Source organism: Exophiala dermatitidis (assembly GCF_000230625.1).
Source record: "Exophiala dermatitidis NIH/UT8656 unplaced genomic scaffold supercont1.7, whole genome shotgun sequence".
Taxonomy (NCBI): Eukaryota; Fungi; Ascomycota; class Eurotiomycetes; order Chaetothyriales; family Herpotrichiellaceae; genus Exophiala; species Exophiala dermatitidis.
Genome location: NW_008751652.1, coordinates 561,056 through 575,246, shown reverse-complemented (window position 1 = coordinate 575,246; position 14,191 = coordinate 561,056). Strand labels below are relative to the sequence as shown.

At 53.6% G+C, this 14,191-nt stretch overlaps 5 protein-coding genes across 5 annotated transcripts; 3 read left to right on the top strand and 2 right to left on the bottom strand.

The window, feature by feature from the left end:
- Nucleotides 1-60: 60 nt before the first annotated feature.
- On the top strand, nucleotides 61-3,455 carry HMPREF1120_08040 (uncharacterized protein). Its single transcript, XM_009162281.1, has 2 exons — nucleotides 61-250; nucleotides 334-3,455. Exons 1-2 carry the CDS (start codon nucleotides 176-178, stop codon nucleotides 1,372-1,374), a joined length of 1,116 nt encoding a protein of 371 aa, XP_009160529.1. The 5' UTR covers nucleotides 61-175; the 3' UTR covers nucleotides 1,375-3,455.
- HMPREF1120_08039 (uncharacterized protein) lies at nucleotides 2,153-6,020 on the bottom strand. Its single transcript, XM_009162280.1, has one exon. It carries the CDS (start codon nucleotides 5,875-5,877, stop codon nucleotides 4,300-4,302), a length of 1,578 nt encoding a protein of 525 aa, XP_009160528.1. The 5' UTR covers nucleotides 5,878-6,020; the 3' UTR covers nucleotides 2,153-4,299.
- Nucleotides 6,021-6,189: 169 nt separating this feature from the next.
- HMPREF1120_08038 (uncharacterized protein) lies at nucleotides 6,190-8,525 on the top strand. Its single transcript, XM_009162279.1, has one exon. The coding sequence runs from the start codon at nucleotides 6,400-6,402 to the stop codon at nucleotides 8,218-8,220; it is 1,821 nt and encodes a 606-aa protein (XP_009160527.1). The 5' UTR covers nucleotides 6,190-6,399; the 3' UTR covers nucleotides 8,221-8,525.
- Nucleotides 8,188-9,300, bottom strand: HMPREF1120_08037 (uncharacterized protein). Its single transcript, XM_009162278.1, has one exon. The coding sequence runs from the start codon at nucleotides 9,002-9,004 to the stop codon at nucleotides 8,654-8,656; it is 351 nt and encodes a 116-aa protein (XP_009160526.1). The 5' UTR covers nucleotides 9,005-9,300; the 3' UTR covers nucleotides 8,188-8,653.
- HMPREF1120_08036 (JmjC domain-containing histone demethylation protein 1D/E/F) lies at nucleotides 9,210-13,998 on the top strand. The gene is made up of 2 exons (XM_009162277.1): nucleotides 9,210-12,768; nucleotides 12,820-13,998. The coding sequence occupies exons 1-2, from the start codon at nucleotides 9,442-9,444 to the stop codon at nucleotides 13,753-13,755; spliced, it is 4,263 nt and encodes a 1,420-aa protein (XP_009160525.1). The 5' UTR covers nucleotides 9,210-9,441; the 3' UTR covers nucleotides 13,756-13,998.
- The last annotated feature ends 193 nt before the right edge of the window (nucleotides 13,999-14,191 follow it).

Here is a 14,191-nt window from a genome sequence, read left to right as displayed (position 1 = left end):
CTGTGTTTTGCGCGCTATACTGCAGTACATGTGTATTTTCAGTCTTTATTAGCGTCAGAGGCGCATCGTATGGTCACACGCGCCCATTATTTGGCTGCGAATTCGAATCTCGTCTTGTAAGTAGTACGTTCATCGCCTGCTCCCTGGACCTCTATCCCAGGCATGCCAGCGTATCATGGATCAACGCGGGCCTTCAAGCGAGGACGACGAAGACGAATATGAGTATGAATACGATGACAACGAAACAGAGGTAGGAAATAGCGTTGACCGACGGTGGTCTTGTTCAAGTTGTTCGTCATGTCCACTTACTTCTTACCTTTTCGATCTTGACAGACCTTTTACGTTGATTTGGATCTCTCCTCGTTGAACTCGACCATCAAGCCCAATGTTTCAGGAGACCCCAAACCGTTGATCCCCTCCAAAAGGCCTCGCGAGCACTCTGAACAGCAAACGCCGGATCCAGATGCGCCCACCCCGCACACACCGGGGCCGGTCGAGGTCGAAGAGAATGGGGAGCAACTAGTTGATCAGGGCACAGGCGCAGGCACACCTTTGATGCATGCTAGGGATACTATTGAAGAAGATGACAATAATGGAGGGCCGGAATTCTCAGGAAATGTACAAATCCTCGATCTTGACACGAGCAACCCTATCATCTCCTACCGCGATCATGTCTACAGCTGTATGTGGACAGACATGGTCGGCACAAATATGTTTTTCACTGCGCCGAGGCGGCGGGCGAACCATACGGGAACAACACTACAGTCGACCGATGACTATGACTTGATTGGCATGTCGCGGATCAAACTCGTCGGGAACCGGGCCACAATGACCAAGAAATCGAAGAGGACGCAGGCGGAAAATGCCCGCGAGGAGAGCGAGACCCTTGACGGAGAGGAGCCCGACGGTCGGAGTCTAGGAGATATTCACCGCACAAACCCCCAGCATAACATGCAGATGAAGAAACAAGCAATGTTCCTGGAAAAACTCATGGACGTCAAGCAACGGCGCGGAGAAACCGATGCGGTCCGGGCATATGTGGACGACAAGATTGCGTCGGCTGACTACCAGAAGCTGCCGCAGACTGTGCAGCCTGAGCTGGGCGAACTGAATCGAAGACTGGTCAGGGGAGATGGAGAGGCGTTGAGCAGACTTCAACAAATATATTCTTCTCAAACAGCTGAAAAGCGGGATACAGAAGGTGGACATATTCCCCCGGAGGATGTTCCCCGGCAGGAGGATGGCCGACCTGATAATGAGGCCCTCAATGATGCTCCGAACTCCACAACCTTGTCCCACAGTCCTGAAATATGTGGTACTCCTACTCCTTTGACGTTGGAATCCCAGAATGACACAAAAGGAGTGAATCCATAAATCACAGATGGTCTGCTTTTGCAGCCATAGTTTTGTTTTCTGATTAGGGAAGCAGAGCAGAGCCGCTGGAATTTTACTTGTCTTCAACGATCCTGCTTATGGCGGTTCCAATGGACCGGAGACGGCGGTGGAGGAGGGGGCTGATGTTCAGGATGGCGTCTTGCATCCGAGTAAGAGACATATTTTGGACGCGGTTGGGCCTCGACTGCTTTGTACATGTCTCTTGTGGAGGTCTCGGAAGCGAGGACGGTGGAACGGTATGATGAGCGTTGCATGGTCGCGGTGAAGAGGAATACCCGGTGTATTCTGGGAGTTTTGAGTCAGCACCATCCTGTCTCACACACTAGGAGCAATGCCAGTTTGAGGGTGAACTTACATGCTGCAGCGTGCAGTGTGCAGTGTGCAATTGTGTGAATGTGAATCTGATTTCCCCTCGTGGCGACGAAGAAGCGAGAGTGATCGCCGACTTCCTTGCAGATACAGTACAAGGTTCAATGATATGATGCTACCGGGAATAGTAAGGTAAGGGTATTAAACGTGGTGTATATTGTATGTTGAAGACGAGAAGGTGAAAGTGAAAGTGATCGGCAGGAAAACTGGGGAATGCTGTGCAACTTATGGACGACAGAAAAGAAGAGAAAGGAGGGAGGCCTGCCCAGGAGCAAGGAGCTGAGACTCAAGTCAAATACCGTGTCCGATCTTGACTCCGGGACATGGACAAGTTCAAGTTTGTTGAGAAAAATAATCAATCTACAACTCGAACTAGCGGTCAAGGCGACGTGGGACTGTTGCATTTCAAACGTATCCAATCCGGCTGCCTGACCTGACCTGACCATGATCCGGGTACGAGTGAGTGAGTGGTGATGCCAGTGCCCACGATGCGAGCAGACTGCCAGTGGAAGCACTGACTCCTACGGCTACTGGGATCAAGGTCCGTATTAAACCTGGCATGCAGTGGGCATTGACAGGGGAACCGGGATGGGGAGACAGTGTGGTCTGTCCTGTTGTTTGCGGATGCCTCCCCTCGACTTCCCCGGGGCCCCACGACGAGACGAGACGAGACGAGACAATTCCGTGCAGTGCCTGACCATGGCCAAACGCCGCTTGCGTCGGACCCATTAATTTGTTGCTCTGGCTCTGGGTATCTTTTTCTTGTATCTGGCATACCAGGTAATCATCGATTCTTCGTTGCCGCACTGGCAGCCCGATTTCCATGGAGGTCTTTGCTGCCCTGCCATTCTGCTGTCCCTTCGGCCCAAGGCATGGCCAGAATTCTGTGGAATGCATCACTGGGATTCTGGACATGATTGATCGCCCTCATGATGCCCCAAGTCTTTCTGTGGGCGATCCGTGGCTCACGGCTCACCTCACCGCGTCTTGTCTTGACGTGCATTATTTTAACCGAGCAGAACATAAGAGTCCAGATCGTGATGGCGCTGGTAGGGTGGATGGTGGGCTAAGGATCCCCATACTGTAGTTCAAGCTCGCCAAATCCCCCGTAATGGGTCCTGGGTCCGTAAGACGGCTCCCCAGCGGTCCACGCCGACCCGTGGCGCCCCGGGGAGGCTCTATTCCAATTTGAGGAGCTTGGACGGAGCCAGTGCAAGAAGCTAGAAACATGGCAGGAAATACAGTATCCATACAACCATACACTGGCAGTGCCAGAACATCGGACGCCAGAAGCATAACCGAAGCCTGAGTGCCGCCCTTCGATCCGTAGTTTTACAGTACTAACAGAGCCATCAGAACTAACTTGACACCCGTCGTCTTTGTTGCGGGAATGGCGGCTGTAACCCCAGAAGAGCCTGAGGTGCCGGAGCACCCTACCCCTGGCAGCCCGAGTCCGAGTCTTTGCGGCTTCGTACGGGGGGGACCAAGGAGCGGCCGCGCAGTGCGAACCCTGGCATCCGGTGGCGTAGTTGTGGTTGTGGTTTCTCTCATTCCAAGGCAGGACATAGCTTCACCCCACGCATCCCTCAAGGCCCGGTCGGACTTACTGTAACATGGTACAGTACCTAGGTAAGCAACGGCACGGGGAGGTGGTCGGACGGATTGATGCCTAACAACATTACCCGCCCGCGAACGGACAATGATGATGATAACGTTCGGCAAGGTAGGCCTGATCACGAACTTGAATCGCCCAGTCAGTGTGCGCCACACATGCATACATAGGTATCTAGGTAAGGGTGGTTGTTTGTGGTCGACGGGAGGGTAACTTGGACCCCTGGGTTGTGTTGCCGCCCCCTGGATGACAACATACTGTACTGTACACTCGACTACCAGGACCAGGACCGCCGCCTCCTGCCTTGTATGACATGCCACAGCTATCATGTTCAAGCTGCCAAACTGACAAGCGGACAGGCTGCTGTGCTGATGTCTGCCATACTCTTGTGCGTTGTGCGCCCTGCCATCTGAATTCCCCGGATGGCTGCACTGGGAAGGTGGCGGCAAGGGATTCGATTACGCTGTTTGGACAGGGCAAGGCCGGCCTAGGGCAGCAAGTCGTCGAGGGCGTTGGAGCTTATCATTCGACAGTCACATACCAGTAGGTGACAGTTATATGGACATTTGCATTCGCCATTCCTATCTCACTGCCCGTCCAATCCTTACAACGACAGGGTCCAACAAGCAGAAAGTCCTTGTCCTTTTCAACCCGGCCTCGGCCTGCAACCCGTGCAGTGCTTGACAACCCAGGACCAGACCAGTTATTTATCTTGAACTGTCCGAGGTGAGGCGAAGAGAACAAAAGATGCTGTGGGGGACGAACCTTCTCTCGGCAATGAAGGGAGGGACCCTTGTTTTTTTGGGATGGATGGATGGATGGTAAATCACAAAGGTGAAGCATTCCACGCTGGATAAAAACGCCATCGACGCTTCATTGCTGCCCAATCCCCGGCTTGTCTAACGGGTTCTGAGGTTCCATTTTCATATTGCCAGTGTGCTCATTCCATACATGGGACTCGCATATTTGACCCTCTTTATTTTCTTCTTTCCATTGGGCAAAGTTACCATGTATTCATTCAAGCCAGGAAGGCGACCAACTTCTGCTTGCTTTTTCGCCTCCAGCTTCTCAGCTGCCTTCTCAGCTGCAGTTGGCGGTCGTGTTGGCAGTGGCAGCCGACCATTCCGGGCTGTCTCGACGGCGCGGTAGAAGCCGAGGTCATCCTGTATCGAGCGGAGTTGGTCCGAGGAGAGGGATGAGACCAAAGACTTGTCGTAGGCGGACTCGGACGCTGATGGGGATCTGTCGTAGCTAAAAGTAGGCAAATCGTCTCGGATACGTTCGCATGTCCAGCAGCAGCACTCGGAAGAAGATGGACGTGGTGGGCGTCTCGTCTGTTCATGCTCATGATCGTCGTCGTCGTCGACCATGATAGCGGATGATTTCGTATCTGCAGATGTTGGGTTGATCCCCTGGCGAAAGAGCCGGTACTGGCTGGGGTAGAGCTTGTGTGTTTTCCAGATCAGTTCCACACCAAAGGGCATATCGTGAGGTTGGATGTCTATCTGGTTTGAAGAGAGCTGAAACTCCAGATATTGGATGCTAGATCGTTCCAGCGAGCCCTGCAAAGAGGGTGAGCGAATCCACAAAAGTTCGTGAGCGTCTTCCAGGAACTTTTCCTGTTCCTTGACCTGGGCAAAGAGGTCGATCTCGACTGGCAATACAGCAGACTCGACATACGCTGGAGGACCTTCGAGGTACGTGAGGATGTCCGCCGACTGAGATGATAACGTCGAGAAGAGGTTCTCCGCCGCCCGCGGTAGGTTGTACGTCATGGCATCGAGGTCTAGCACATCTCGAATGGCAGGCCAGGGGAAGCAAAGGTCTGCGAGCCTGGGCGTTCCTCGACCGTCACACGCAGCTGTATACGTCTCCTCATCGAGCATGAAGGTGTACCAGACCAAAAGCACGTCCAGTGGAGGGAGGTAGTCCTTGGTCAGCTGTACTACAGCCTTGTCCCCTGCATGGTGAGTAAAGGCTGTTGCGTGATACAAGACCCGGTCGATGTTCGTCCACCAGGCAGTGAAGCGGGTGATGGCAAGTCGGATCAGCATGTCCCATCGTTCGGATTCTGGCAGCCGGCTCGGCGTATGGTGCTGGCGCTCTTCGACAGGCTTGGGTTTCTCGGAATACGCAGGTGCTGGCTTTTCCACCTCGACGTCCACTTCCAGCCTACTGGCCGTGAGCCTTAGTTTTCGAAAGCATTCAAGCAGCGCCAGGTGCACTGCAGCATGGCTTATATCCGGGTAGATGAGGCTTGTTTCCGCTCTCCCAAGGCTCGCTTCACTAAAGGTCGGCACAAAGGCGTTCCGGAAGATTCTTGGGTTTGGTATCTCTGGCCTCCGGCTACCTGGTTTGGACGTTGAATAGGAACTCGGTAGCCGCCAGTCATGGGGATCTTGATCCGCTTCATGTTTAGATAGTCGGCCGCGGACGTGACTGAATATTGACATCAGGGAGCAAATGTAGAGGTGACAGTGCAAACTGAGTCCAATAGACATAAAGGGGCCGTGAGCCCAACGGCTTCCAAGTCTGCCATTTAAGTTCCCATGCAGTGTCTCTGGGCATGCGTAAGAGGCATTGGCAGAGTCCTCTAGTCAGCAGAAGTTGGCTGTGCAGCCAGAGCCTCAACAATCAGAAAGGAACTTGAAGTTGGCTGAGGCTGAGCAACGGAGCGGAGTGTGGCGCAAGGATAACATGTGACCCGTGACCGGGCAACCCCCCTCCGGATCGTAGAAAAGCGGCAACAGTGGGCGCCAGATTCGGCAGGGAAATTTCGCTGCATTGGACCCCACACTGGCACAACTTGCAACGCTGGAGTAACCCATATCCTCCGAGTCCAGTTTGATTCATTCGTGTGACGCTGCCACTTATTCAAAAGAACTCGAGAACAGTGTCATTACTGTTCCACTTCGCTGTGCTACGAGGTCGTCGGGCCTCTAAACGCTTCCCCTCTCAGTGTGGTGTTCTTCTCAGTGTAAAAGTTCCCGAGACACCTCTTGAACCATCTCCGCAGCAGCAAGATGGATAACCATGTTGTCGGTGTTCTAGGCGGTGGCCAGCTGGGCCGAATGCTCGTAGAAGCGGCCCATAGACTGAACATCAAGGTGGCGGTCCTGGACAGTGAGAATGCTCCTGCAAAGCAGATCAATCTCGTTGCGTCTGACAAACATGTCACCGGCTCATTTGCAAAGGCCTCAGATGTCAAGGAACTGGCGTCAAGATGCGATGTGCTCACGTATGAGATTGAGCACGTCGATACCAAGGTGCTAGAGGAACTCGAGGAAGAAAAGCCCTTTCTGGACGGTACCAACTGGTCGAGAATCCAGCCCAGCTGGAAAACCGTGAGGACGATTCAGGATAAATTCCTGCAGAAACAGCACTTTGCAAAGTTTGGGCTCGCTACGGCTCAGTCAATTGCTGTGGGGACATCACATCCTCAAGGCTTGAAAGATATTGCCGACCAGCTGGGATACCCACTAATGTTGAAATCGAGGACTCAGGCATACGATGGAAGGGGCAATTATCCGGTCAAGTCGGTGTCCGATATCGAGCCAGCCCTGAAGGCTCTGGCGGACCGCCCTCTGTATGCCGAAAAATGGGCCCATTTCAAGATGGAGCTGGCGGTCATGGTCGTCAAGACGGCCCAAGAAGATTCCATCGACTCTTGGGAGTCAACGACCCTGGCATATCCCACCGTGGAGACCATACACGAAGACAGCATCTGCAAACTGGTCTATGTACCTCCACGGGACGTTTCAAAGAAAGTGGCTCGGGCTGCACAAGACCTGGCTCGACGAGCCGTGGCCACATTCCCTGGAACTGGCGTCTTCGGCGTCGAGTTGTTCCTTCTGCAGGACGATAGCCTGGTCATCAACGAGATTGCACCAAGGCCGCACAACTCGGGCCATTACACTATCGAAGCGTGCCACATGTCACAGTACGAGGCCCAGATCCGGGCCATCCTGCCCGACCTTGCATCCACAATCCGGCCCGGTGCAACTGATCTAGCTGTGAATGCGGCCGTCATGCTGAACATTCTTGGTGGCCCGCAGCCGGATTCCCATTTGCTCGTTGCCAAAGCTGCGCTGGACATACCCGGTGCGAAGATCCACTTATACGGCAAAGGTGACGGCCGCCCTGGCCGCAAGATGGGTCACATCACCATCCTTGGATCGAGTATGTCCGAATGCGAGACCAAGATACACCCTCTGATCCAGATGGTTGATGCGGTCCGGGCTCACCGAAACGATTCAGCGCCAGCCTCTGCCGCCTCTATAGTTGCTACTGCTGCAGACCTGCAGAATTCAAACCCTCCACCGACCCCTCGGCCAGTCATTGCAGTTGTGATGGGCTCAGATACCGACTTGGCAACCCTCCGCCCAGGCCTCACTATCCTTGACACGATGGACATCCCTTATGAGGTTCACATCACTTCGGCCCACCGCACCCCACAGTATATGCTCGACTTCGGCAGGGCGGCTGCCCCTCGCGGGATCAAGGCCATCATTGCCGCAGCGGGAGGGGCAGCGCATCTTCCTGGCATGATGGCTTCGGAGACTCCGGTCCCAGTCATTGGTGTCCCTGTAAAGGCCAGCAGCCTCGACGGACTGGACAGTTTGCTCAGCATCGTTCAAATGCCCCGCGGCGTCCCAGTGGCTACGGTGGGCATTGGCAACAGTACCAACGCTGCTATCCTGGCGGCACGGATTGTAGGCACCAGCGAAGCAAAGGTCCAGGAGTGGGTTGCGAACCATCTACAAAAAATGGACGACGAGAACATGGAGAAAGAGCACAGGCTCCAAAGGGAAGGATGGAAGGTCTACAAGAAACTGGATTCTTGATTGTCTGGTGATGCTCATAGTTAAGCAATTACATGACAGAGACTGGTGTCCTTTTATGCGGACGTGATACCCTTCACAGTAAATTCAACGTCCCGAAACCTTTCCATTGACTGCTGTGCCTGCCGCGGCGCTGCCTATGCCTCTACGGGCGTGATCTGTCTCTGAGTCAGGGTTCTGCTTTAATGTCGCCAACGTCTCATCTTGCCAGCGTCCACTCCATCATGATGCTTAGGACTGTGCCGGTCTCGCTGCGCCGTGACACAGGATTCCAATCCTGCGACAAGATAATTGTGATATGTTCCAACGTTCATGTCGAAGCTGTCGAGTTACCCAGTCTGTTCCAACGGCGAACTGATGGCTGGTCAAGTTTTGCCTGTAGCAATGTGGACTGTGGTGTGAATATTGGTCGGAGAGAATCCACATGAGGATACATTCATTCAATCCCATGCTCCTTTTTCATCCTTTCAAGATTTTCCTGACGGGCTGCGATGTCTTCTTTCACTTCCGTCTTCATCTTTTCTGGTTGATGATAGAGCACAACAAGATAGCGGTTCATGAAATTGAAACCGTTCAGCTTGTCGCATGCTTGCTTCGCGTCCATGACATCCTCGTAGACGACATAGGCCGTGCCCTTTGTAGTATTCGAGTTTCCAACTCGAATCTGCCGGATAGGGCCAAACTTGCCAAAGAGATCGAAGAGGGCCGGGGAATCGACATTGTAGGCTAAGTTCTTGACAAAGAGGATTCGGTTCGCCTCCGGGGCAAGTCTGCTGCTCCGGGACATTGTGAGGGCTCAATAAGTGCTGGTAGGGGCACAGCCAAAGACAAAGATGTATGCGGGACAGAATGCAGACAGTTAGTCAAGCGTTTGAAGGTCGTAGGGTGAGTGGTGGTTGAAAGCCCAGGCTGGGTGTATTCAGTATGTTGTCTTTCAGATCTGCCGCAGGACGAGGACTAGCGCAGTTACAATAATTCCACTCTTGTCTTCATGTCAACTCCGGACTCAACAACCACCACCACTTCTCGCGCATCTCTCAAGCCACGCTCATTCCTCACGTTGTCGCACCTGGCCTCCCCGCGGAGGTCATACGGACGTTCTCACAAATGTAGCCAAACCTCTCTCGCTGTCGTCGTTCAAGCTACACCAGCCGCGCTGTACCCCACCACCTCCGCAACCGACGGCCAGTCACCTGGTGACCGTCGACGATTTGGACTGTCACCATGCCTACTTCTACCGTATGGCGACGCTCCAGAGACCTTCTGGGTCCTCGGGGGGTTAGTCCTATACGTCCGTCGAGAGATTTCATCGAAAGCCTCTCTCCAGAACCCACGCTCGAGTCCTCCGCCGCAGATGAACCTTTACTCCCCTCTCACACTTCTCAAGCCAATGGAGCCTCACTAACGGGGTTGGGTCTCTGTGACGTTGGGATCGCAGAAGAAGCAGCGGTAACTGTGCACCCGGATCATTTATATTATGATGAAGATGGTTCCGCACACATCGGGGCTAGGGTAGTGAGTGGCGCGGCTGCGCAAACCAGGCGGTCACTGCAAGACTCGCGCGACAACCCTCTGAGAAACTTCAAATCGACCCCGGACACGCGAACTTCTCGAGGCAAAGGCCATACGCGCTCAGGGTCCACCATTGATGACCTTGCAAGTGCTGCCATTGCCACCAGCCCTGCTTTAGGGGAACCAAATACCCCCTCCTTCCGAAAAGCGAGTCCGTTCACCGCGACCCGACCGTCGACGTCCTATGTCCATCGCTTCGATCGGGAAGATTCCTCTAATGGACCACCGAGGAAGCGAATCAAATCTGAGCGTCTCCCTAATCTCGAGTGGTCACCTCGCGCAGATCGGCCGAGAACAAGCGGAGTCGACAGCACCACCGATATAACATACGAGGATGCTCTGCTATTGTTGGAACTCAAGAACGAGGTTAACTTCAAGAATGGAACGACACCACAGTTGACGTCTGCTACCTTGAACGGACAGCCACATTCGTCCCATACGCCTCGGCGGTACTCAGAGGCCTCGACTATTAGGGATAGTCCGTCCGCGCAATTACAGCAGACTTTACAAGCTGACAACGTGGAAAATGAGGAAGTCAAAGTCTCTAAAGAGCGGCAGATACACTCCGCGGTTGACGCCTGGCAGACTCAAAACTCCCGGCTATCGCATCCTCAGCCTGAGACTTCGTCAGCTCAAACCGCCAACGCCACATTAGGGGGAACACCGCAAGCCAAAACGATTGGCACTGCTGCTGAACCGCAAGCAAAAGGATCACCTCAAGTTGCATCCCGACCAACTTCGTCGTCTAAGAGGCAACGGAGAGTCAAGCCCGAAGTACAGGCTGAGGTGTGTGCGGCTTGCAACCGTCTTCAGCTAGACACCGTGGACGACGAAAACCCTGTCATGTTCTGGATCAGTTGTGATGCATGCAATCGCTGGTTCCATGCGGAGTGTGCAGGATTCAAGACAAAGGCTGAGGCAAGGAGTGTCGATAAATATCTATGCAAAGAGTGCGAGCCGGTGCATGGCAAGACGACTTTTGTGCGCAAGTCGACCAGACCGCGAACCGCAATAGACTACGCTGGATTACATCAAGGCGTTGTTAAGTCTTCGGTTGAAAGTCCAACTCACCACTACATTCAGCCCATCAAAGAAGGAAAGATTGCCCTGTTACCGGACGACTTTGCCCGAGTGCGCCCCGAGGTGTTGACTATGCAGTTTATGGAAAATTTTGACGGTATGAAGCGACCTTTTGTGGTCCCAGCCTGCTGGAATCCTCGGTTTGGCGCAAAGCTACCTTTAAAAGAAGCCGAGAGTGACGGCCCGCGCTTCACACGCATTGACAGTTTGGGAAATCCCGCTGGCGTGGAAGAGCCGGTTTCCGATGAAGTTGTGGAGGAGGAAGTCCTAGATTGTGGCCAAGATTTGCTCGATATGGTGATACCCAGAAATCTGACCGTACGAAAAGTCGCGGAGCTTTATGGTCTAGACGAACCTGTCCCTGTTATCGACGTCAAGTCTCAAGAGACAAAGGGCCAGTTCACCTTACAGCAGTGGGCCGACTACTATGAGCTTGCGGGCGAGAAACCAATTCTCAACGTGATCAGCCTTGAAGTATCGCAGAGCCCCCTTGGCAAACTCATTCGCCGACCCAAGGTGGTACGAGATCTTGATCTGGAGGATCATGTCTGGGACGGAGACACAGAAACCCGGACGAAGAAACGACCAGTACAGTTCTATTGTCTCATGTCAGTGGCCGACAGCTACACCGACTTCCACATCGATTTTGGCGGCTCCTCTGTGTATTACCACATCCTCAAGGGAACAAAGACCTTCTTCTTCATCCCACCGGAGGATAAATATCTCAAGAAGTATGAGGACTGGTGCAATTCTGATACGCAAAACGAGACATGGCTCGGAGATTTGTGCGGTGGTAATTGCACGAGAGTTGACCTGCATGAGGGAGACACTGCTTTCATCCCTGCCGGCTGGATCCATGCTGTATGGACTCCGGAGGACAGCTTGGTCATTGGGGGCAACTTTCTCACTCGGATTGACTACGAGCTGCAACTCAAGGTTGCCAACGTCGAAAGAGTGACAAAGGTGGCTCCGAAGTTTCGCTATCCATACTTTCAGAAGGTTATGTGGTACACCTTGATCAAATATCTGGAGGAAGATCCGCTTCCAAACGAAGTATTGGCCGACTTCCGCGACGATCCCGATTATGTTTTCCTGCGGGCCAACCCTCTCTGGCACGAAATAGACGACTTGGCAAACACTGCAGAGCCAGGAGACCCTGCATTCAATGCGAGGTATTACCCGAAAGCAGAGGTGGTTGGCTGGCCAGCCTTGAGAGATTATTTATACCGCACCGCCAGGATCGACGCTGGTTTGCCGGTGGCGGACATCACCAAAAAGCAGATTGATGCAGTCAAAGCATCCATTCCCAAAGGACATGGCGATCCACTGACGCTGATCAAGCTATTTGCAATCTGGTGTGCTTGGAAGATGGGCAATGTTCCAGCGCCTGACTGGGTGCATTCTGATGGTGCACTGGAACCGGAGAAGGCGGACAAGGTTAAGAAAGCCGAGACTTTCCGCCTGCCAGGAGAACGGACTTCCTCACGGAGAGCTGCTCAGGCCCTAGCTCAAGCGCAGACTCCTCAGCCAGAAGTGAGCGCTCCCATCCCAGCCAAGCAAAGTGCCAAATCCACCCCAAAAGGGAATGGGCTGAAGGTAGCCTGTGAACCATGCCGAAAACGTAGGATAAAGTGTCGGCATAAGTCTGGCAGTGAGACGCCCACGAGGCCAGCTCCCGAAATCAGACCAAGAAGTTTCTCTAATGCGGACGTTCCCTCGACTGCCGCCGTCGATCAGAATGGATTCAGCAATGAACAACCTACGCCTCCAGCTATGCGGCTCTCCGAGCCTGCTGCAAACCACGCGGAGACGGTGCAAACAGTGACTGCGAATGCGGATGCACAGTCTTCCTCGAAAAAGACTCGAACCAAGGCATGTGAAGAATGCCGCAAGAGCAAGGTAGGATTTGTTTTGATCTGGTAATGGCCACAGCTAACTAATGGGTTTCAGCGCCGATGCGTACACGACGAACACGGGCGAGTCGACCCGGCAAAAGCCGCGGAGCCGTCCAAGCCACGTGGATCAACTAGTTCGAAGCGCCCCGCCCGTTTCAGCGATGAGAGTGCGGACAACAAGCGGGAGAGGATGGATGGTGAACTGCTGGACGGTCTAATTGACCCGGCTTTGACGAATGATAATGTTCTCTTAGTGAATGAAGCCGTCGAGGATTCGCCGCCAACTCCCGCGCCGCTGCTGGAAACCGAGCCAGATGACAAAGTGAGCGGACAGCACATTGCAGAGGGTGCATCGACATCTCAGCATGCGGGCAGCGAAACCCTTCCTTCACAAGCAATACCAGTGGATCCCGCTCTAGAGGCAATGACAGCCATGCCGACGGCTGTGATAAAAACCGAAGCAGACTCTGACGATCATCAACCTCTAAATCATGACGCTGACAGGGCCGATCTCTCACCGAAGGAGGGTGGTGGTGGTGGTGGTGGTGGTGAGTTTTCCACTCCCGCCCCGGTCAAGCGTGCGTCGTCCATCAATGCTGGCTTTTCCGGTCTGCCGAACTCGCCTCCAGCGTCGAGACATTCTTCGCGTCAGCCCAAACAGGTTGAACGGTACACGCCCGAAGACAAGAGATCTCCAACCAAGCCGCTTCCGAAGCCTCCGAGAAGTGATCGTCGGGCGTCGAGCGCCGCCAGTGCCCAAACGATGGTCAACAGTGTGAAAAGCCGGAGATCGTCCAGTAACACTTCTGGGACAGTTCACCAGATGGCAGGAAACATGGTCAGACGAAGTCAGTCCCGAGAAGCCTCGGCCAGGCCGGTGAGCAGAGATAGCACAGGAGGAGAAAGCGACATGGATGCCGACGAGAAGTTTGCGAGGGAGCTGCAAGCAGCCGAGAATGGTTTGAGGCGACGGACAAGCATGAGAGCATAGAATGCATCATCCGCTGCACACCATCGCTGAGGTTGAGGTTGTTTATGATGATATGAGGGAAGACAGACAGCATTTGGGACGCAACGGAGTTTGGAAGAGAGAATCAATGCGTGGCGAGCAATTCAGTGCCACACGACCAGATCTTGGTTTGTGTTTTGATGTATGGGATCAAGGGAGAAGCGCGATTTCTTTTTCGAATACCCTCATAGCATGATGTTTGAACAGGGCTGCATATTGAACTTGTGCTTAAGTACTCTGCGCGTAATGTCGATGTGCTTCGCCTTTTGTTCGGGTGAGGTCCTCTCCAACATCGTAATGAGGGAGTCGAATAATGAGTGATGTCCTGGGCCAAAAGGACTCTATCACGTGATGAGGATGGAGGATTATGTAATGCAGCGAGAGTGGATGGGCCGCCCCAGAGTCCAGAGTCCAGGGT

Bases quoted from the DNA above. Each gene is read 5' to 3' on its own strand.
- HMPREF1120_08040 (XM_009162281.1), top strand. From the start codon at position 176: ATGGATCAACGCGGGCCTTCAAGCGAGGACGACGAAGACGAATATGAG. The intron at 251-333 runs GTAGGAAATAGC...CGATCTTGACAG, and splicing joins ACGATGACAACGAAACAGAG to ACCTTTTACGTTGATTTGGA.
- HMPREF1120_08039 (XM_009162280.1), bottom strand. From the start codon at position 5,877: ATGTCTATTGGACTCAGTTTGCACTGTCACCTCTACATTTGCTCCCTG.
- HMPREF1120_08038 (XM_009162279.1), top strand. From the start codon at position 6,400: ATGGATAACCATGTTGTCGGTGTTCTAGGCGGTGGCCAGCTGGGCCGA.
- HMPREF1120_08037 (XM_009162278.1), bottom strand. From the start codon at position 9,004: ATGTCCCGGAGCAGCAGACTTGCCCCGGAGGCGAACCGAATCCTCTTT.
- HMPREF1120_08036 (XM_009162277.1), top strand. From the start codon at position 9,442: ATGCCTACTTCTACCGTATGGCGACGCTCCAGAGACCTTCTGGGTCCT. The intron at 12,769-12,819 runs GTAGGATTTGTT...AATGGGTTTCAG, and splicing joins AAGAATGCCGCAAGAGCAAG to CGCCGATGCGTACACGACGA.